Source organism: Eurosta solidaginis, chromosome 2 (genome assembly GCF_040869045.1).
Source record: "Eurosta solidaginis isolate ZX-2024a chromosome 2, ASM4086904v1, whole genome shotgun sequence".
NCBI lineage: Eukaryota > Metazoa > Arthropoda > Insecta > Diptera > Tephritidae > Eurosta > Eurosta solidaginis.
The window spans coordinates 225,474,090-225,498,013 of record NC_090320.1 but is presented as its reverse complement, the minus strand read 5'-3'; the positions used below and the strand labels follow the sequence as shown (position 1 = coordinate 225,498,013).

Below are 23,924 nucleotides of genomic sequence, written 5' to 3'. Positions count from 1 at the left end.
GTATCTACATAAACGAATAAATAATTGCGTCTACACATATGTAGACGGAGAGCCAATGCACAAACACATGCATATATCTTATCTGAGTTGTCACAAGAGAGGGCAATAATTTGTGCATGTATTACTCAAATGAGAAGTTATAAACGTAGTTGTGGCTGGCGATTTTGTAGCTGAAACTAACTAGTAAGTTCTGGAATGGAAAAGCCTGGAAGTATGCAATAAGAAATCAAAAAGTATAAAAGGCGCGACAGTAGAGGCGAAGAGAGAGTTTCATTTGAGCTATCAATCAGTATGGTTATTAAGCCAGCTAGTTGCAAAGTATAAGTGTTATTGTGAAGTACTTTAATAAAGGCCATTTTTCCATTATTCAATATTGGAGTTATTTATTCAACAGTTTAGTGATTCGAACTTAGCAGAAGGGCAAATAAGAGGATTTGCAAGTAAATTCGTTACAATTGGTGTCAGAAGAGGAATTGTTGAATAAATTCCGGAGATTGGGAATACAACTTGGACATGGCAAAGTTAAGTGAATTGAAGATCCCGCAACTGAAGAAGGAGTTGGAGAGCCGTGGATTGAATACAACCGGCATTAAACTCGAACTTCAGGCACGACTACGAGAGGCAATGGAATAGAAGGAATTGACGTGGAAGAGTATGTCTTTCATCTTGATGGCGATGAGACAACAAAATTGGAGGAGAAAAACGAAGCATCGCTGGCAGTAACCAGCACAGACTTGAACGTGATATTAGCTGCAATATCTGCACAAACGTCGACAGTAACATCCAAGATGGAAACTCAACTGGAAGAACAGAAAACATATATGGCAACACAACTGGAATCGCAGGAGACACGCATAACATCCAAGATGGAAGAACAAGAGGAGCGCTTATCATTGCAGGTGGCACAAATGTCTTCGCAGTTAGAAGCACAGGAAGCAAGGGTAACATCAAAGCTGGAAGCGCAGGATGCAAAAATCGCTCAATTTCAGGCAGAAGTCGATGATTTGAAGGGTCGTATGGAGCAGATACAATAAATCGCCCAGCTGTTTCAGCGAGTAATCCAAAGGTAAAAACACCATCCTTTGCCGGTTCTGTTCCTTTCCAGGTGTTTAAGATTCAGTTTGAGAAGACCGCAGCAGTGAACAACTGGAGTGCTGAAGATAAAGTTGCTGCACTATTCGTGGCATTGAAAGGATCTGCTGCTGAAATCCTACAGACTATTCCCGAGGGAGAACGGAACAACTACGAAACATTGATGAGCGCTCTAGAGAGGCGATACGGAAGCGAACACAGGAAGCAGATACACCAAATAGAGTTGCAAAACCGCTACCAAAAAGCTAATGAGACTTTGCAGGAGTTTGCGTCAGATGCGAAAGGCTTGCACATTTGGCGAATGCCGACGCACCCGAGGAATACACAGAATGAGTAAAAATTCAGAGCTTTATAAATGGCATACGGGACGTCGAAACGAAGCGAGCCACATACGCAAACCCAAAGCCAACATTTGCAGAGACGGTATCACATGCATTGACTCAGGAAACTGCCTCACTATTGAGTAAACCAGCATACAAAGCTCATCGTGTGGAAGTGGAAAGACCAGATTGGGTAGACACAATTTTGGAAGCACTGAAGGGATCACAACAGAAAAATGCCGGAGTTATTAAATGTTTCAAGTGCGGCATCCCAGATCATATTGCACGACATTGCAACACCAACCCTAACAGTTCCAACAATGTGGGTGGTCGTATACGCAGAGCTGAAGGAGATGAGCAAATCTCCAAGTCCACTCAATCGTTAAACTAAAGAGAGTCAGCCACAAGGGGCGACAGCTGGCTCCCTCAATTGAATGCCCATAATCTCTATCTCGCAAATTGGAAGAAGGTCAAGCAATCTTACTGTCGGAGGGCATGTGGATGGAAAGGAACTGTTACTGACTGTAGGTACGGGTGCATCCCATTCCATCATTCGATCAGATTTAGTCAACAAGAAGATAAGACCATTGCTTGGAGCAAGATTACGTACAGCCACGGGAGAGGACACCCAGGTAATTGGAGAAGTATCGTGTGAAGTCGCAATTGGGAACGTCACGGTAGTACACAATTTTATAGTGGCAGAGATTGTTGATGAAATCATAATTGGAGTGGACTTCTTAATCGACCAGGGCATCAAGATCGACATGCAAAGCAAGACGATGCGATATAAGAACATGGATGTACCACTTAATTTCGGCTACGGGAGAGGCTACAGCAGTAAACGAGTGCTGATGGAAGAGAGTCAGCAAATACCACCAAAATCCGAAGCAGTCATCTGGGCAAAGGTTGATGGGGATTGTGGGACAAACAAATTGTGGGTTGTCGAAGCAGCAAACAAATCAGCACTGAACATACTTGTAGGAAAAACCCTGGCTATGACAAAACAAGATGGACGTATTCCGGTAAGAGTACTCAATGCGTTCAAGTCAGCACTCAAACTGACTAAAGGAGCTATTTTGATAAGATGCCATGAGGCTGAAGTATTTATTAACTGTGAACAGCTCCAGGAACACGTTTCATCTAGTAATACTGATCTTTCAAATGACATCACGGCATGGACGCAGGGGCTAGAGGAAGCATATCAGAGTAAGGCAAAACAACTGCTCCTAAAGTACGCGAACATATTTGACCAGGATGGTTCCAAACCAGGCCGCACCAACGTTGTGAAACATCAAATTGACACTGGATATGCGAGGCCGATCCGACGTAGTGTTCCACTGGCGAAGCGGAACGTTGTGAGTCAAATCATACAAGAAATGAGCGACAGCGGCGTCATCGAACCATCAGTTAGTCCATGGAGTTCACCGGTAGTACTTGTAAAGAAGAAGGATGGAAAAATGAGGTTTTGCGTGGACTACCGGAAGTTGAATGACGTAATGAAAAAGGATAGCTACCCATTGCCAAGAATTGACGACACTCTGGACTCGCTATCTGGTACGAAATGGTTTTCCACGCTGGACTTGAAAAGCGGCTACTGGCAAGTGGTGGTGAAGGAGGAAGATAAAGAGAAAACAGCCTTCAGTGTCGGTGATGGTCTTTGGCAATTTACAGTGATGCGTTTTGGACTTTGTAATGCACCAGCTACTTTTGAGAGACTCATGGACTAGGTACTGAAAGGACTACATTGGAAAACATGCTTGGTGTACCTTGACATCATCGTATTGGGCAAGAATTTTGATGAACATCTTAAGAACTTGGAGGAAGTTTTCCAGAGAAAAGCTGGCGCTGGTCTGAAGTTAAGTCCCAAAAAGTGTACGCTGTTTAAAAAGGAAGTAAATTATTTGGGCCCCAAGGTAACGACAGAAGGTGTCTGTACAGCGAATGAAAAGATAGAGGCAGTAAAGGATTGACCAAGACCACAGAATCTGCATGAATTGAGAAGTTTCCTTGGGCTGTGCACATATTACCGCCGATTTGTACCAAATTTTGCCAGCGTAGCCCATAGTCTCCATGAGCTAACAAGAAAAAATAAAGCTTTTGAATGGAACAAGGAGCAAGAAGTAGCTTTCCAAACATTGAAAGAGCGTTTGTGCACTGCCCCAATGTTGGCATATCCGATTGCAGGAGCAACGTTTATTCTAGATACAGATGCGAGCGGATATGCTATAGGAGGCGTTTTGTCACAACTGGTCGATGGAGAGGAGAAGGTAGTTGCATATTACAGCCGTTCAATTGGAAAATCAGAGAGGAACTATTGCGTTACACGGAGAGAGCTGTTGGCATTGGTATAGTGCATTAAACATTTCCACAAATACCTCTACGGCCAGCGATTCCGCGTCAGGACAGATCACGCAGCGTTGAAATGGCTTCTGCAGTTCCGTAATCCGGAATGACAATTGGCACGGTGGATCGAGCGACTACAAAGCTATGACTTTTCCATTCAGCATCGAAAAGGTAGTACCCATGGAAATGCTGATGCAATGTCACGAAGACCATGTAGTTTGGAATGCAAGCACTGTTCAAAGGCCGAGACTAAGGAAGACAGTATAGATGTCCGGCTAATGACTATAACATGTACAGATGAACGGGACAAGGAACAGCTAAGAAAGTGCCAGCTAGAAGATACAGATCTGTCACGTGTTATGCAAGGGCTCGAAAGAAACGAAGGACCAAACAGAGAAGAGATGTAAGCAGAGAGTCCCATTGCGAAGTCATATTGGGCACAGTGGAACAGTTTAGAATTGATATCCGGTTGCCTTCATCGAGTATGGAAGAGTGAGAATGGTAAATGCAAGAAGAAACTGATAGTTGTTCCCAGAAAGAGGATTCCTGACGTGCTCAGCGAGCTGCATAATGGTCCAAGTGGAGGTCATCTTGGAATCACGAAGAAACTCGAGAAAATTAAGCAGAGATTCTATTGGGTTGGTTGCCGTCAGTCGGTCACCGAGTGGAAAGGGCCCAAAATACGAAGTCATGGCCAGATGAAGCAGTATATATCAGGTGCACCATTTGAAAGGATCGCCATGGATGTCGCAGGTCCATTTCCTACTAGCAACCGCGGAAACAAATACGTACTGGTGGTTATGGATTATTTCAGTAAATGGCCAGAGGTATACCCAATCCCAAACCAAGAAGCAGAAACAGTAGCAGAAGTGGTTACAAACGAATGGGTTGCAAGGTATGGTGTACCAATGGAGTTACATTCTGACCAAGGCAGGCATTTTGAATCAGCTGTGCTCCAAGAAATGTGCAAGAAGTTGGGCATTCGGAAAACACGTACAACTGCATTGCATCCTCAGTCCGATGGTATGGTGGAACGTTTCAATAGAACGTTGGAGGAGCATTTAAGGAAAGTAGTAGACAAGTACCATAAGGACTGGGATACACACATATCATTATTCTTGATGGCCTACCGATCGGCAGTACATGACACAACGGGCCAAACTCCCGCAAAGGTAATTTTTGGCAATGACCTTCGACTGCCAGCTGATTTGAAGTATGGGATAGATGCCGATGCGGAGAGGAATGTCAAGAAATCCACTGGTGTCTTGGAAGAAGAGCTGAGAGAGATACACGATCTGGTAAGGCAACGAGCAAAGATTATGAGCGACAAGATGAAAGCGAGGTACGATAAAGCAATTATATCGGAAGGTTTTCAGGAAGGAGATTTGGTGCTGCTATACAACCCACAACGGAAAAAAGGTTTGTCCCCGAAATCGCAGTGTAACTAGGAAGGCCCATACAAACTTGTAAAACGGATCAACGATGTAGTGTACCGCATACAAACCATTGGCAAACCACGAACCAAAATGAAAGTGGTTCATTTGGAGAGGCTAGGAGAGGCGGGACGATCGGACTTAGGGGGAGGGCAGTGTTACGAATATTAGCAACACTAAGGGGTACTGCCATCTCCAGGCCGATGCTAAGCAGTGACGTGAATTCACATTGTTCGGCCTGAGTGCGTCGTAAACCGGCAGTGGGTAGGCGCACAAGGGTCGATCTCGCTCAATGGATGATTCACTCAAAAGGAAATAAAGAAGAACACGGGAGGATTTTCCTCGTTATAATGGGTGAACTTTATTAGGTTAATAGATATATATAACCTGGTTACAATATTACCTGAATATATTCTGGAAAACAGTGGAGATCGTTGGCGGCAGATGCGTGCTGGTTGGCGGTTGAAATCAAAGAGGCCGGTTGTATAGCAAGCTACAACCGTTGACCCGCAAAATCCTCCGTTTTGGAGGGGAAAGGCACCCACACATCAACCCCGACATGCATATGCATGAGTGCTGACAAAAAGCACACATACACGTGCATGTACATGCATGCACATGTCTGAGGGTGATGGTGTGGGTGGTTATAAATTAATTCGAGTATCGAGTATCGATTTGCTGAGTTGCATTGGGGGGGTCGCAATCAGATGCGGAATAGTTAGGCATCCTGCCTAAACATGCCGGCCCCCCTTGCGATACGCAACATCGTGTTCCGCCAATGACCTCCGCTGAAACGAAAAAAATTATTATAAGACTTACACACTAAACTTAATCTAAATGAGGAGTTCGTCTGCGACGCAAAATGGCCGGGAATCCTTTCCGATTTGCTTAGCATGCCACCTAAGCTAGGATGATAAAAGTTAACGGTGATGAACAGATGTAAGTGAATATTTTGGTGATTTGTATTCCGGTGTGGCACGTAGCTTGTGTGCTGCAGTGGCTTCCGCTGGCTGTCGCTTGCTCAGTGTTTTGACGCTGGTGTTAAATAATAGACTTTTTGTTGGTGGGCAAAATACTTTTCCTGATGAATTTTGTGAGGAATTCTTAAAATGTGTGCGGTCAGCTATGGTCTTATGTTGTGGACTGTAATTTATATCGCTGTGGTTCCTTTTTCGGGGAGAAGGACCAAATGTTCGGCCGGGGTGCGTATGCTCCTGAGTCGTAGGTCGGCGCACCGGGGTCGATCTCAGTGGGAATATGGCGTGTAGAATAATGAAATAAACAAATAGACGAGAATTTCTCGTTATAAAGGATGATCTTTATTCAGTAAAGATAAATAGCTAGGGTACAATATTACCTGAGTATAAAACGGCAGAGATCGTTGGCGGCAGATGCGTGCTGGTTGGCGGTTAGAATCCAAGAGGCCGGTTGTATAGCAAGCTACAACCGTTGACCCGCAAAATCCTCCGTTTTGGAGGGGAAAGGCACCCACACATCAACCCCGACATGCATATGCATGAGTGCTGACAAAAAGCACACATACACGTGCATGTACATGCATGCACATGTCTGAGGGTGATGGTGTGGGTGGTTATAAATTAATTCGAGTATCGAGTATCGATTTGCTGAGTTGCATTGGGGGGGTCGCAATCAGATGCGGAAAAGTTAGGCATCCTGCCTAAACACACATCAAGAATTCAATCATTATGTATCTACATAAAGGAATCAATAATTGCGTCTACACATATGTACGTATACGAGCAGCAGAGAACCAATGCACAAACACATGCATATATCTTATCTGAGTTGTCACAAGAGAGGGCAATAATTTGTGCATGTATTACTCAGATGAAAAGTTATAAACGTAGTTGTGGCTGGCGATTTTGTAGCTGAAACTAACTAGTAAGTTCTGGAATGGAAAAGCCTGGGAGTATGCAATGAGAAATCAAAAAGTATAAAAGGCGCGACAGTAGAGGCGAAGAGAGAGTTTCATTTGAGCTATCAATCAGTTTGGTTGTTAAGCAAGCTAGTTGCAAAGTATAAGTGTTATTGTGAAGTACTTTAATAAAGGTCATTTTTCCATTATTCAATATTGGAGTTATTTATTCAACAGTTTAGTGATTCGAACTTAGCAGAAGGGCAATTAAGAGGATTTGCAAGTAAATTCGTTACAGTATTTTACTACTCAGGTAACTCGGTAACATTCCTAACCTAAGTTGGTGTATAAATTTCAATGTGAAATAACTAACTGACTGTTTAATACTAAGCCAGTTTAATCAATTGAGCATTACAATTTTTGGCGTTCTTGGAGGACATTTAATCGCATTGCCTTGTTTTGCTGTATTTGAAGTTTCTTAATATATATATCATTACTTAATAGCAGAATAGTAGGACAATAAATAAAGTGTGGTTCAATAATTGAACGATATACCAATATTTTATGACTTTGACTAATATGTTTACATGTTCTATACATGAAGCCTATTTTCTGTGCAATTTTCCTTTCCAGATAAGTTACATGCTCTCCAAAATTTAGATTATCATCAATCAAAACTCCTAAATACTTAATTTTTTCCACTCTTTGGATTTCCATGTTTTTTACCTTCAGCGTAATATTATTTAAACTATTGTTACCTATGATATTAGTGTTTTTACAAAATATCATGAACTTAGTTTTTTCGACATTTAATTTCAGTTTTCTAAGGCATTTTAAATATAACGTCCAATAGCTCGGATCTATCGACAGTTTCAAAAGCCCGTTTTAAATCCAAGAAGACAGACACCGTAAATTTTGTGTCCGCCATGTCTTCTTTCCAATCTGCAATTACCATATTCAACGCTGTTTCACAAGAATGGCTCTTCCTGAATCCCGATTGTTCTGGGATAATCACATTGTGCTTCTCTAAGTATGCCACAAGTTGATCCTTCACAACTGTCTCCATAATTTTTTCATCTGTAGGTAACGTGTTAATTGGACGTAGTTCCTCAGGTTTCATTGTATTTTTTACTTTTTCCACAGGTATTATTGTTGAAATTTTCCAGTAACTAGGTACAATACCGCTGTTTAAGGATTCGTTAATTATATCTTTGTAGAAATTAGCAGTATATGTCATGGCATCTTTAACGACACCCTCCGATAAAAGCTTGTCGCTGCCATATTTGTTTTTAAGTGATTTTGTGATAATAATAATATCGTCCACTACAATGCCAGTAAATTTAAATGTTTCAAATGGATTACTATGATTTGCGCTTATTTCATCCCCATTTACAATTTCTTCGATGCTATCATTAATTTCAACAATACTTTGTACAAAAAAGTTATTTAGGGCATTAGCTATATCATATTCATTTTCCAGGCATTCACCGTTAATTACAATTTTAGTGATATGTTTTATTAAGCTCGACGAGGTCTTTTAAACACTTCCACATACGTTTCATATCGCCATTGTTATTATTTACTCTATCTTCCATGTATTTATTTTTTTTTTTATAAATTATAGTTCTTTTATATGTTTTCTTAATGACGTTATATTCGTCCCAAAATCCAGTATTTCGAGCAGTTTTATAAGATTATATTATTCTTTTATGCAGGTTTGTTAATTCTCGGTCGTACCACTTATTTCTTATCTGTATTTGGGTCCTCTTTATATAAGTCAGTGCTTGCATAGCCTCAGTTAAAACTTCGTTCAGTAGTTTTAGTTTCTACTCCGGAAATTGACATAAAGCTGAAATCGCATGTTCGTAGCAAAGTTAAAAGATTTTCAGCACTATAGTATTCCCAACATGTAACAGTAGCACACCTTCTCATTTCATACTCGTAAAATCATCGATTGTTTTTGAAAAACCAAATTTCCGAGCTCTTTCATTTTCAATAGATATGACTGCCAGACCACTTAATAGTTCGCTGCCCATCGAACTTCGCAAATAATTTTTGATCAAGTTTAATTTTGAAAACGACCGTTCAGCGGCGGCAGTTGTTGCTGGGATGGTCTAGAACATTATGCAAGCAGTACGAGTATAAACATCTGAAAAATTTGATATCAGTGAACTGTTTTCAATTACAAGAAAATCTGCCAGCTCTTTGATTATTTTCATTTGACTTATTTTTGAATTGAACGCAGATTCATTGACATCAACTGTGCAGGAACCAATGGGGATATGTGATCTGGAATCTTTTGAACGAATTTTTCTGCCTCTACTGCTATTTCAGATTCACTTAAAGTAGCCATGAATTGAGGTTCAGAACCATCATTCCTTCAAATCTGTGTTTTAACTGTGAGCAAATCGTATAAACCATTGGATAGAAAATTGAAACTTTGAACAATTTTTCAGGATCAGTGAGTCTTTCATCTTCGCAGAGCTCATCAAAATATTTTTTGATTTTTCTTTTTTCCTCAAATTTGTTACTGATACTTAATTTCGTACACAATTCAGAAGCTTCTTAAACCAATTCGTTAAAAGAATGACGAATGTTGGTGACTTCTGAGAAAGCATTTTCCAGGTATTCCTTAGCTGTAAAAAGGTCAAGTTCTTTTGACTGAAGAGCTTTAGATGCAACATTTACTTTTTCTAGGATTCTGTATTGGATTGTCAGCAGCAATACGAAATCAAAATTTTCAAATTTTTTTTTTGAGTGCTGCAGCTTTATTTTTTCATCGGATTTTTTGCTTGTTTGGGGCCCTCGGAGCTGGGGGCCCTGGTGCACCGCACCACTTGCACCAGTATGGGTACGGCCCGGTGCGTGATTATTTACCAACAGCCTGTTGATTTCAACATTCGCCACAATATTATTATTAAATATGTATTTGAGTCTACTTATAGATGATATATTCAGCCCATTATAAAAATATAGGAAGGTAAAACCATTCTCTCTTCTCGGCAGCCATAATGTCTTTTTGATTTTTAGAAAAATTCTAAAATCTCTGTAAAAAATTTTGTAGAAATGCCAAACCAGAGGATACACACAAAAATTTTAGCATATTTGACTTTTACAAATTCCCGAAAAAAATAAAATAAAATAGATCGAAAATTAGGTATTAATTTTTTTTAGTTCAGTTTTATAGTTTGCTTTATTTTTTTTTAAATTTGTACGATTTAACCATGCATGGTCATGATTGCTTATACCAGCATTCAGCTTACTTCCATCACTAGAGATGTTGCAGGTCTTCGCAGCTGGACGATTCACCTAATCCAATTGGGGGATATTAATTTGTGGAGCCTGAATTTTTCCGACACCTTTTTCTGCCACTTTGGCGTTAAATGGGACATCCCTATTTTGTTTTGATGACATGCCGAGAGCAGCGCACATAGGCATTTTCATGTTTACATCAACAGAATTAGGCGGCGTAGTTTTTTCCCGTCCTTCCATGTATGGTTCTTATTTTTGTTGTAAACATCTCTAGCCTGGGTTAATAGGCTAGAACACTCAAGAACTTTAAATAAAATCCTCTAAACGAGGTCCAAGGAATTGAGCTGTTTTAATATGGTTTTACCAAACAGAAGTTGCTATTATAGATTTTTGTTCCACATTACAGATGAATAGATGATTTGTGCTATACACCAGGCTGGGGCCATACATAGAGATCGAAGTTGGGGCAGAGTAACGCGCATATTCTTCGGAAGTGTGCATTCTTCTTCGGCGATGTCTGCAAAGGCGGGAGCCTGACTTAAGGAAATCACAGACTCTGCGTTCGTGTTGCTCTGGATCATACTACACCAGATCTCGTCATAGGGCTTATGCAGATGTCTTCTTATCTGCCTTGGAGGTGCAACTACATCAATCAATTGTCTTTTGTTGCAGCGATTTGAGGATTTTGATGCATCTTTGTGCATTGTAGGCAATTTCGGATGCATTTGTATTGAAGCAGAGACTGTGTTCCAACATCACAACCAAAAGTTGTTGGTGTCCACAGTACACCTTTTCCAGTTTAAGTTCAGAAATTTACAATTTATATTCAGAATTTCCAATTTAAATTCAGGAATTTACAATTAAAGTTCAGAAATTTACAATTCAAGTTCAGAATTTCCAATTCAAGTTCAGAAATTCCAATTGAAGTTCAGAAATTTACAATTCAAGTTCAGAAAATTACAATTGAAGTTCAGAATTTCCAATTTAAGTTCAGAAAATTACAACTCAACTTCAGAAAATTACAATTCAAGTTCAGAATTTCCAATTTAAGTTCAGAAAATTACAACTCAACTTCAGAAAATTACAATTCAAGTTCAGAAAATTACAATTCAAGTTCAGAAAATTACAATTCATGTTCAGAAATTTACAATTCAAGTTCAGAAAATTACAATTCAAGTTCAGAAATTTACAATTCAAATTCAGAAATTACAATTCAAGTTCAGAAAATTTAAATTCAAATTCAGAATTTCCAATTTAAGTTCAGAAAATTTCAATTCAAGTTCAGAAAATTACAATTCAAGTTCAGAAAATTACAATTTATGTTCAGAAATTTACAATTCAAGTTCAGAAAATTACAATTCAAGTTCAGAAATTTACAATTCAAATTCAGAAATTACAATTCAAGTTCAGAAATTCCCATTTAAATTCAGAAATTTCTAATTCAAGACCAGAAATTTCCAATTCAAGTTCAGAAAATTACAATTTAAATTCAGGAAATTGCAATTCAAGTTCAGAAAATTACAATTCAAGTTCAGAAAATTCGTCGGGTTTGTTTTCCATCCAATGGAAATAAATGTATGTAAGATGCCTTCTATGTGTTAAGAAAGCATTGAACATCTTAACTCGTTTAAATAATTTTGCGAGATAGCGAAGAGAAAAACTCTCGCTCATAAGAAGCAATTGCAATGCTATCCAGCTATATTCTTAGCGTCACAACCATTAATCTGCACTGAGTATGACAGCAGTGATGACGAAGATATGACCACTTAAACAGTCAACGGAGCGTCCACACTCCCGGGATTAACGTAAAGGTACTACCTGCATAGATCGTGGCGCCATATGTCAAAATATCTCAATTTATCCGCCATCATCATCATTCATCATGAATTGGCACTTAATCGCGACTTTGGCAGTTTCGTAACAAATCGTGGGAGCTTTCCCTGTTTCACTGTAACTTACGGCGATTGTGAGCACCATGAGAAGTCAAGTCTTCCTCCACCTTCCACTGCTTCCAAACTGCTGTTTCGACTGAAGTACTTGGGGTTCACTATACCCAACCCACCATTTTGGCAACATGGTCAACGAAGCATCAAAACTTCCGCAAGAAACATATAAGTATAAAATTAATTAATTAAAATAACTTTTGAAAATTAACACCCTACTTATAAATTTCTGAATTCGAACTGTAATTTTCTGCACTTGAAATGTAATTTTCTGAACTTGAAATGAAAATTCTAAATTTTAATTTTCTGAACTTGAATTGTAGTTTTCTGAATTTAAATTGGAATTTCTGAACTTGAATTGTAATTTTCTGAACTTGAATTGGAAAATCTGAACTTGAATTGTAAATTTCTGAATTTACATTGGAAAATCTGAACTTGAATTGTAATTTTCTGAACTTGAATTGCAATTTTCTGAACTTGAATTGTAAATTTCTGAACTTAAACTGGAAAAGGTGTAGATTGTGAAGCAGTCTCAAAAAACAAAATTTGATCTGTTGTTGTTGTTGTTGTAGCGATAAGGACACTTCCCGAAGGCCTTGAGGAGTGTTATCGACGTGATTGAATGTTGATGTTGAGGATTCTCCACGGATAAGTGAGCTTGACAATTGGGTTGGAGAAGTTATATTTTGCGCCTTGAAAGGGTTGCGCTACCAACCCCTTGAATCTAGTTTGTATTTTAGTCGCCTTTTAGGACAGGCATACCTACCGCGGGTATATTTTAACCCCCCAACCCGCTGGGGGCCACCGTGGTGTGATGGTAGCGTGCTCCGCCTATCACACCGTATGCCCTGGGTTCAACTCCCGGGCAAAGCAACATCAAAATTTTAGAAATAAGGTTTTTCAATTAGAAGAAAATTTTTCTAAGCGGGGTCGCCCCTCGGCAGTGACTGGCAAGCGCTCCGAGTGTATTTCTGCCATGAAAAGCTCTCAGTGAAAACTCATCTGCCTTGCAGATGCCGTTCGGAGTCGGCATAAAACATGTAGGTCCCGTCCGGCCAATTTGTAAGGAAAATCAAGAGGAGCACGACGCAAATTGGAAAGAAGCTCTGCCTTAGATCTCTTCGGAGGTTATCGCGCCTTACATTTATTTATTTTTTAACCCGCTGGGGGAACAGAATTTTATCTCATCTTGTCCAACATAACTTGTCAGATAACTATTTTTCAAAAGCCCTCTGATTATGTATTGTAACGAAATTGCTGCAAATCCTCTTATTTGCCCTTTTGCTAGGTTGGTATCGCTAAACTGTTGAATAAATAACTCCAATATTGAATAATGGAAAAATGGCCTTTATTAAAATACTTCACAGTAACACTCAAACTGTGCAACGAATAGCGTAATAACCAAACTGATAGCTTAAATGAAACTGACTTTCAAAATAATACTGCTTATTGCTCGCTAGATATCGTCTTAGTCGTAACTGCTTGACAACTCAAATCAAACTGAATTCCAGCGCCTCTACATCTGTCGCCTTTTATACTCTTTGGTTTCCTCGTTTGCATCTTCTAGAATCTACTAGCATTGTCCATGAGCTCTCAAACTTCTCAGCTATAACTAAAATTGCACAATTTTATACATCTTCTAGGCGCTTCCAGAATCTACTAGTCCAGTAGCTCTCAAACTTCTCAGCTGTAACTACAATCGCACAATTTTATAGTTTTTCCCATTGCATACTTATAGGAGTATCTCAACTATCTCAGATATATGCATGTGTTAGTGCATATATGCATATGTAGACGCAGTTATTGTTTCGTTTATGTAGATACATAATGATTGAATTATTGGTGTGCATTCACGTCACTGCTTAGCATCGGCTTAGAGACGGCAGCACTCCTTAGTTTTGCTAATATTCGTAACAGTATGTATGTATGTTCTATGCACTCAGCCATATGAATTTTGTAATTTTTCTCTAATATCAATAACAAAACTATATAAAGCAATGTGGGCCTGTTTCACTAATTAAATACACAAAAGATTTTTATAAAACAGTGGTGTCCAAAACAAAAAATGTGAGTGTATGAGTGAGAACGAGAGAATGGGAGCAGCCCAGTAGGAAATTTAAACCAAAATCAGAGCATATTGGATTGGAGTAGAAAATTTGGAACGTGTTAGACTTTCAAATAAAAAATTCAAGTGTGTTACTTGTTAAGCCTACACATTTTTTAAATAAGGGCGGTATTTTACAGATTTTGTATTTAATAAAATTCTTGTATTAGCGATGTTTATGATTTAATGCAAATTAATTTTTATAAGTGTGTGGACTGATGGGAAAACTTTATGACTGGTAAAATAAATGCTTTGTAGGTCAACTGAACAAAAATTAAATTTTTTAGGCATATTGCATCAACCATCAACTTGTATTCGATTCAAAGATCACAGCGACACAAAAAACTTCCAACAATCTTTCTCATATACTTTCAATTATCAGTTTGATTAAAGATATAATATAATTTTACAAATTAATATATCATGGAAAAAATCACAAAATCAAAATATTCAATATTTTATTTATTTAAACCATTCATTTGGAAACCTTACCTCCCTACCTCCCGGTTTCCAATTGAAATTTAAATAAATAAAAAAATTTCATTTAGAATTTTTTTCGTGATGATATATTTATATAACTCCTTATGTATATTTGGGTTTGTAAAACTATATTATCTTTATTTATAAAAATCACGTGTCACATTGTTTGTCCGCGATGGACTCCTAAATTACTGAACCGATTTTGAATTTGTTTTGCACCCCGTGTGTAGTTTGATTTAACTTGGAATATAGGATAGGTTATATTTCAGTTTATAGTCGCAATATTTTATTGAATTTTTTTATATGTTTATACGTAATAATAAAGTGTTACGTATACGCACCGGCACTCATATTTTCAGGTGGTGCGGATATACTTCCGTGTAATTAAGGGATGTGCCTATTTTCGGCTCCTAAATCAGTTTCAGTGCCAGCGAGTGCTAGGTGAGACGTTTGTGTGTTTTGGGATGTTAGGGGAGTAAAAAAATACATAAGAAATATCGTACGCTTCGTCTCGAATGATACTCATCGCAAGAAGGTTGCGGAAACACTAAAAACCTGAAATGAAAACCTCTCAACCTCGAAAACCAATTCCCAAACTGTGTTGCAATGGTACGAAAACAAAAACATAAATTTTTTGGCAAGAAATACGAAAAACGGAATAACCATAGACTGAAGTCGACTTTATGTTAAGCAGCGCATTATTGACATTCTTTTCGCCTTCACATACATTTAATTATATGCAAGCCGATTCATTTTGCAATATATACATAAAAGTTTTTAAAAAAGTATTTTTAAAGTAGTAGCATTAGAGGAAGTAGTAGTAGAAAAACGTACTAATGCACGTTTCGTATACAATCGTGGGAAAACGAAACCCTTCTCAGACTTGTTGGCAGTGTTGCCGTGAGCCTTGAAAGAAATGTATCAGTTTACAAATAAAAAAAGGTACCAATTGCAAAGGCAACGACTAATTTTACTATTTTTTATTGTAAACATAACTGCTTTCATTTATAAATTTCAAATTATGGAGGAATTTTGAAATTTCTTCAGCTCACACATATATCGTTAAATCCACACTGCAAAAATTGTTGGAGCATGTGTGTTTAATTTACGGCGACCATTTTACTAATTTTGAAACTTGCTCTGTTCATGATTTGAATCATAAAAGAACTTTTAAAATTACAACTGAAAATTCAGTTCGAGTTGTGAATCACAAAAGCGACATTACATATTTGTGGCCTTTAGTGCGAGCGAAGCCGCCCCTGGACCCGGGGTTTCTGAGTGGGCCCGCGATTTAGAAGTACTAAGACATTTTTTTTTAATTCAGGAGAGTCTTTAGTTGTTACATGTGCAATTCTTAACCCGAATTATAAAAGCAACGAATATCTGTATTTCGTTTTAATATTATAGTGAAGTGTGAAAAATAAAAATCTATATATATATAAAAGGAAAGGCTAAAATGTGTGTTAGTTGGTCGCCGGTGTTTGAAGAGATGCGTCGGTAGGTTTTGTTCAAACGTGGACCTGGGTACCCCTAGAATGTGTTTATATAATATGGATATCAAATGAAAGCTGTTGATGGGTGCTTTAGTACAGAGTAATATATTATACCGCTTGGTGACTAGGGTCTCAAGATATAGGCCAAAACGTGGACCTGGATATCCCTAGAATATGTGGGTAATATGGATATGAAATGAAAGCTGTTGCTGAGAGCTCTAAAGTAATTTTCATTGTGATATTCTTTTCTTTCAAAACTGATAAATATGCATGCGAAGCCGAAATAGTGACATGAATTAATAATACCCACACACCTATTTACATACGTCCTATTCGATTTGCCTGAAATTTGGTATATAAATTTGCCTATATTAGTACATATTTACGATCATTTTTTCCGGGAAGTAGACCAGAGACGAACTGGGACTGGGATTAGGACTAGGACTGGGACTGAGACTCGGAGTGGAACTGGGGCTGGAACAAAATACATACCATCCTCTGGGACAGGCAATAAGGGATGAAGAAGAATGAGAAGAACGTGAGAGAAGAGAAAAGAGAGAAGGAGACTGAGAAAGAAATAGAATGAGACGAATATGGACATAGATGAAGCGAAAAAGACGGAGGGAGGAGTGAATAAAAGGACAGAACAACGTCTGCCGGGTCTGCTAGTATCTTTAATAAAATCTTCAATATCAATACTTTCGTGACAGCTTCTTAATAAAAGTATATTCAATAAATGACTTGATGTTAAACTGTTGCGCTGCTTGGAGCAAATGAACTTTAAGTCCGAAAAAATTTTCTCACAAAAATATGTTGTGGGAAAAAGTGATAGGCACTGAAAAGATATTCTTTTCAATATTGGATATGATGATTCTTCTAAATTTTTCCAGAATGCAATATTATCTCCGTGTGGTGGAACGTTTTTGCTTCGTAAGATGATTAGCTCGGACTGAATTTCAAATTCATACTTACTTATATCGCATTTGAAGGGGTTTTCAAAGATGTCAAGAAATGGTTGAAAACAAACAAAATCCTGAAATCTGTCTTCAAAATTTTTAAACAAACTTTCGAGAATTGCAATATGATCACTCGGCTTAACACCCGCATGTTTCTTAATAATAACCGAAGTTTTCGGAAAATGGCTATAATAGCCAGATTGAAGTTCCCTTAAAAGCAAAAACAGTTCTGTTTGGAATTGATGCACATTTTTCACAGCATCGTTTATTCCTGTTCCTTTTCCTTGAAGCTGTAAATTGAGTTTGTTCAAAAAAAAAAAAAAAGGAGACATCAGCCAAAAATGCTACATAAATCCAAAATAAAATTGTCATCTTTTAAAGACCGAACTTCGTTACAATTAATTTCAAGAAATTGCAAAACTTTTTCCCTCAACTCAAATAACCTGTTGAGACAATCACCACCACTTAGCCAACGAATATCTGTAAACATTTTTAGGTCATCATGCCGAGCAGAAGTTGTTTTTAAAAAACTTACGAACTTTCTGTGGGTGAGGGAATGGTGCCCTCCCTGTGTTTCATTGATAATCTGTTCTGCTCAAAAATTTTGAAGCGAGTGCAACTTGATGAATAATGCAATGAAAATATCTGCCAGAAAGTCCATTTTTATTCAATTGGCCTATGAACCCTTGCCGGTCATAACGTTTGCCCCATCCGTACATACTCCTGCAAATTTGTTTGCATCGAAAGCTGAAAAAAACCTTTTCGTTTACTACGTCGAACAAGATCTTTTCTGTCACATTACCACAGAATGTTTCAAGAGAAAACATTGTTTCAGTTATTCCATAATTTACGAATGTCCGAACACATATCGCCAGTTGACATAAATCATTAATATCTGGTTTCGTCCAAGCACAGAGAAAACAATTGGCAATCATTAATTTTTTTCTTTATTCCAGATTGAATGTGTATTCCCAGTTCATCAATCCGTCGGGTTTACTGTTTGACGGGTTATGGGTATATTTTTAACTAGTTCTGTATCAAGATTCATTTTTTTAAAAATTTTTAGACATGTTTTTAACAAAAACGCCATCTATAAAAGGCTGGCCTTGTTTAGCAATGTCTAAGCTGATCATGGAAGATAGCCCAGTTTTCATTTTTCTATTTGATTGCTTGACAACTTGCTCATTTTCTACATTAGCCAAACACCCTTTGAATTTTTCCAAAAAGTCTTAACTTTTTTTCTTCATATAATACCTGACTAGTTTTTTTGTCTAAAATTTTTATATTTTTGTGGGAGGAATCGAAATGCCTTTAGGCTGGGTGCAAGTTCGCCTAAATTTTAGGTACATAAACTAGTATTCCACTGAAACTTTCCTGAACTGCAATAATTTGGGAAAGAGCTGTCAAAACTGTGCGAGTTGATTTGAAAACCTAAATTGTATGCTAAGAAAATAATAACAATACGGGATATTTAAAAAGGACGGGGGGTCAATTAGGGTCCGCGGTAAGTACCAATCTCAAGATAGCAGTTCAAGAAAATGCAGTGGCTCCATTTTATAAGGCCTTTTTTCGGACAAAGTGGAGCACGTGCACAATGACCTTTTCCACAATCTCGAATTCAATACTGTGATGCTGGTACGCCTCCAATAACTTCTTTAGGCCAATTAGTGCACTTGGCTGCCAAATATGTTCATATTGCGGTCCATATTGGAGAAGGATCCAATTCTTGTGTCGCCAACATCAGCTTGAACAAAATTGAGCTCACCATCACGTACAATCGATCGGACATTAATCGCAGCAGGGATCATCGCTCTATGATCTATGATTTACTTAAATTGAATGGGCAAGAGCCACTTATTTACATATACAATATTGGAAAATTAATATTTTTGTTTTTGAAATTTGACATTTGAATTAAGGTTGAAAAGTATGCACATAAAAATTCAAAATTTTTATTTTGCACTGCCTTACCGACAGTGATGTAGGTTTTTTCTCTATTGAGGTAGAAATTTAGGTCAACTCGCACACAGCCTTAATATTACATCTATAGCCTCCTTTGAACGACTTGTAACATAAAAGGCATTGCAAGTCGCCAAAGGCATTTTCTAGCATACAAAATTTCTCATAGGGCATTGTATTGCATATACAATTTGCATACGCTAAGCGTCGGGGCCAAGCTTGGTGTTTATTCGTTGCTGGTTCGCTAACGACTGAACGATGGAGAATAAGAATACGTGTGATCAATTGATCTATGGGATGAACAGCAATGTTATAAAGCCATAATAACAATTGTAGTTTTTACAAAACATATCTGCAAAGCACTTTGAAAAAAACTACGTACTTCTGATGGGTATATCTAAGTTAAGCTTATCACTTAAGACATTTAACAATTCACACACGCTTCGATTTTCTAGATAATTATTACCTTTAATTTTATTTCACAGCTTGGCACTTACGCTTGCGTCAGTATTATCCAGGACAAGAAGTAATCAATGAGAGGAATAACCCAGTGTTAGCAGAGCCACCACATTACAAAGAGAAACAAACTTTACTGCCTAATCCTGTATCACATGATGAACATCATGGCAAGCGTACACCGTGCAAACGTACACACGATGGCAAGGCAAAGAAGACAGAAACAAAGCCAACTCATATCGATATCAATGGCAAAGAAAGGCTTTCAAGTGAAAGTGGCACGGAAGATTCAAATTCAAAGGATGGTTTTGAAAATGCTGCAACATCATCAGGCCGTAAGCGAAAAGTTGTTAGAGATGATGCCAGAATCGATATGCGCAAAATGGTGCTGGAACACACATTGCACAAATCAATGTCTATAAGTAGCGACAAAGAAGAGGTACCCACGTCGGTTTCGGCTACTGATATTGGCAGCATTACAAATAATAGTAGCACCGTCTCTACTACAAATGCAGGTACAGATAAAAGTGTCACTGCGAAACCAACGAAAAAACACAAGGAATCAAAAGATACTACGGCAAAAGCTGTAGAGGCTAATAATATCACACAGGAAAGAAGAAATAGTATTAATGATAGCAATAGTAATTTAATACTTATACCAAATGAAACACAAACAAACATCTCACATTTAAATGCAGTTACTAAATCTCAAATACAAACAAGCACAACACAAAGTGCCCAAATTGTGCAAAAAAAGACAAATATTGAATTACTTAATACAACGACAACGCCACAACAAAAACTAACTCCAACATCAACAATTGCAGCACCAGTAGCAGCAATCGCATCCATACCAACAAAAATAACAACACCCCAAAAAATACTCAAACTGCCGGAGCCGACAGTGCCTGCAACACCCTTGCCACTTGTGCCTCAAACGCCCTTTACACATCGTGAGGCCTACGTTAAAAGCCTAAATCAAAAGGAACCCGAAATCAAAATACAAGTACAAATAATATCCGATGAGCCTACGCCTGTTACTTCCACTTCGTCGCTTTCCTTATCCGCCAGCACCTCGGTCAGCACTAGCGTAATCAACACTAAGCCACTGACAACAACTATCGTACAACCGCAAGCAAACGCGGCACCGTTGCTTGTAGCTATACCTACTATAACACAACAGCTGCCATTAATACCAGCAGCCACTTTAGTAGTACCAACAGATATAACAAACAACTCTGTATTAAATACCATAGCGGTGCCGACAAGCTGCGCGTTCCACACGCAAGCGGATACTATAAATATAGACGCTGTTGCAAATGAGCCCACAACATTGTGTCAACCCCAGCTGGTGGTTGATCATGAGGAAGAAGTTGTTGTATGTGAACAGGAAGTTGTCGAAGTGAGTACATCAACAACAAATGTGTCATCTTCTACACTAACAACAGTAGTAGCAGCGGCGGCGACGACTACGGTGTCTGCAACAACAAATTGTACGATGACATATCCACCATTGCCTCCTCAAATAGCGGCTGCAGCTTTGCCACCACCACCACCACCAACAACAACAACAACAACAACACTACTAGCAAATAAAACGGTATTACTAGCAACGCCTCTTGTAGTCGGAGGCAATCAACCAACGAGATCGCTAGTAGTCGTGCCGCAGAAAACAACAGTAACAGCAATCTCATCACAGCAAAAATTAACGCTTAAAGCAAAAAGCAATTACGCCACTATCCCCAACGTGCGTATGGTAACGAGTGGAACAACAGTTCGACAACAACCAAACGAACGAAAACCACATAAAATAGTTAAAGTCAGTTCAATAACTAAAACACCACCAGCATCAAAAGCATCGGCTGATCTACTTAGCACCATTATGGCCAGTATGGATCATAGTAATACTACAACGACAACTACGTCAACACCAACCACACCTAGCTACTCCTGCACACAACACTAAGACCATGGCTCTTGAGTGGTTTTCTGAGCTAAGCAGTCAATGGCTAGTAGGTAGGGGCATAGTTATGCCTAGAGCAATCAACTGGTTTGTACAATTTAGTATGCAGTATGTTTAACTGAAAAGCTGAAGTTTTAAACTGCAATTTATAAAAAAGCTTAATTTTATATACACACATATATTTACATATATAGACAAATATTTGTAAGTAATTGATTGCTTGTAAGCGCGTAAGAATATCAAAGAAAAAATTGAGGTTGAAAGTGTTAAAAAAAATTGCATGGTTCAATTGAGCCAAGAAAAATTGTTTACGTATAATATATTTCATATCTACAAGTTTGAAACTTCAGCCGTTCGGTGTTTTACGTGCTTTCTAAATTTTGTATAAAACCAATTACAAAAGTTACACAAAAGATAAAAGTGAAAATAACACTGGATCACAAATTCCAACTTTTTTCTGCACCAGAGACGCCATTATGAAATTCCTATGTAAAATCACCCCCTGATTCCGGAAATGAAGGTTATTTTTAATTCTATGGTAACGTTTTTGAGATATTTACGAATTACCGTTTTTTCAAAAAAAAAAAAAAAAAAAAGAGCACTTAATCATATATATCTCAAGAACGAATTGAGCAATTCCAAAACGGTTTGAAGCTTTTAAAAGGTAATAAAATTTGTGTTAGTATTCGCTAACTAACTGATATAAGAACTAACACATATGTACCAGTAGGGTACTTAAGTATTAAATGGATATATTTACTTAAATGCTTATAACTTTTGTATTAGTCCATAGATTTTGTTGAATGAAAGCTTTTTTTTTTTGTAATAAAACAGAGCTTAGAGAGAAAAAAAATCTGCAAAAAAAATAAAAAGTTTTCGAGACCCTTCCTCCCAAAGTACAATTTTTTTATATTTTTACAAAAAAAAAATTTAAAAAATCCGTAATGATTGTTCGTTATCTTTGAGTAGGGCCTTTGTATCCATAGTTTATAGCAAATTTTATTACCTTTTAGAGGCTTCAAACCATTTTGGAATTGCTCAATTCTTTCTTGAGATATATATGATTAAGTGGACCAATTTTTTTTTTTTTTTTGAAAAACGGATATTCGTTAATATTTCAAAAACATGACCATAGAATTAAAAATAACTTTGATTATCGGAATCAGGAGGTGATTTTACATAGGAATTTCATAATGGCGTCTCTGGTGCATTTTGGCTGTAAACCAGTGTAATTATTGTTACAATTTACAACTTATTTGTAAATACTTTTTTTTTTTATTATACTATATCTTTTAACATACTACGTACATACTATATATACATATTTATTTATGAGTAATTTAGTTGTGAGTTGTAAACGTCTTAAGTAAGTTTCCCCCTAATTTATTTACGATAAAAAAGGAATTTGATTGTGTACAACAACCATAATGTTATATTGCATTATATAACACATAGAAATGTTAACATGCACACACACTATTAAACAGGAAATTATGCGTACCAACGTATCACACTTAGAGTACAGAAGTCTCAGTTCGGGTAGAACCCGCAATTGATTCCTTTATATTTAACAAAGATTTTAGTGCTCATACAACTTAATTTAAAATAATTTTTATTTCTCAAATACAAATCGATTACCGTAACATTTTTGAATGCTTAAACATTTTATATGATTGTATTCCAATTACATAGGAAATTGTAAAAATTAATCCTCATAATTATGTCTTATTTTCATTATCATTTGTGTGTCGTTTTGGGGTTCACATTAAGCCAAAGGCTGACTTCAAAAGATATGGCTGTAGGAAATGTCAACAATGTCGTAGGGATTCTTAGATCCTCATAAACCAGGTGATATTCCGACGGTATTAAAGTGATTTGTATGTTGAGATATCGACAGCTGTGTTGTATTTAATCAGAGCTGCTCAACCGCTATACACTTGTAGCACTTTTGTTTTTGGTTTGCCCTGAACCATAGGCACAGATTCAAATTCAGACTTCGAACATAAAAAAAAATTTCATAGCACTCCCATATGCCCTCACATATAATTTCGAATCATATGAAAATGCTTGAATTTCTTATGAAAGTGCCAAGAAAAACACTCCCGTATGAAGCTTAGGCACTTGTGTATGATGGAAGAAATTTACACTAACAATTTGACAACTAAAAACCATGCAAAAGCATTATAGACTGAAAAAAGTTTGTAATCGAAATTGATTCATAAATAAAATAATAATTTTTGTTGTTATATCGGCC

General features: G+C 37.5%; 1 protein-coding gene across 1 annotated transcript in view; it reads left to right on the top strand.

The window, feature by feature from the left end:
- LOC137240643 (uncharacterized) overlaps nt 1-23,331 on the top strand; it is a 43,232-nt gene extending 19,901 nt beyond the window's left edge. The window contains exon 8 of the mRNA XM_067767144.1: nt 19,737-23,331. Coding sequence (XP_067623245.1) covers nt 19,737-21,673 — 1,937 coding nt within the window. The 3' untranslated portion in view covers nt 21,674-23,331. The remainder of the gene's footprint in view (nt 1-19,736) is intronic.
- Nucleotides 23,332-23,924: the final 593 nt, after the last annotated feature.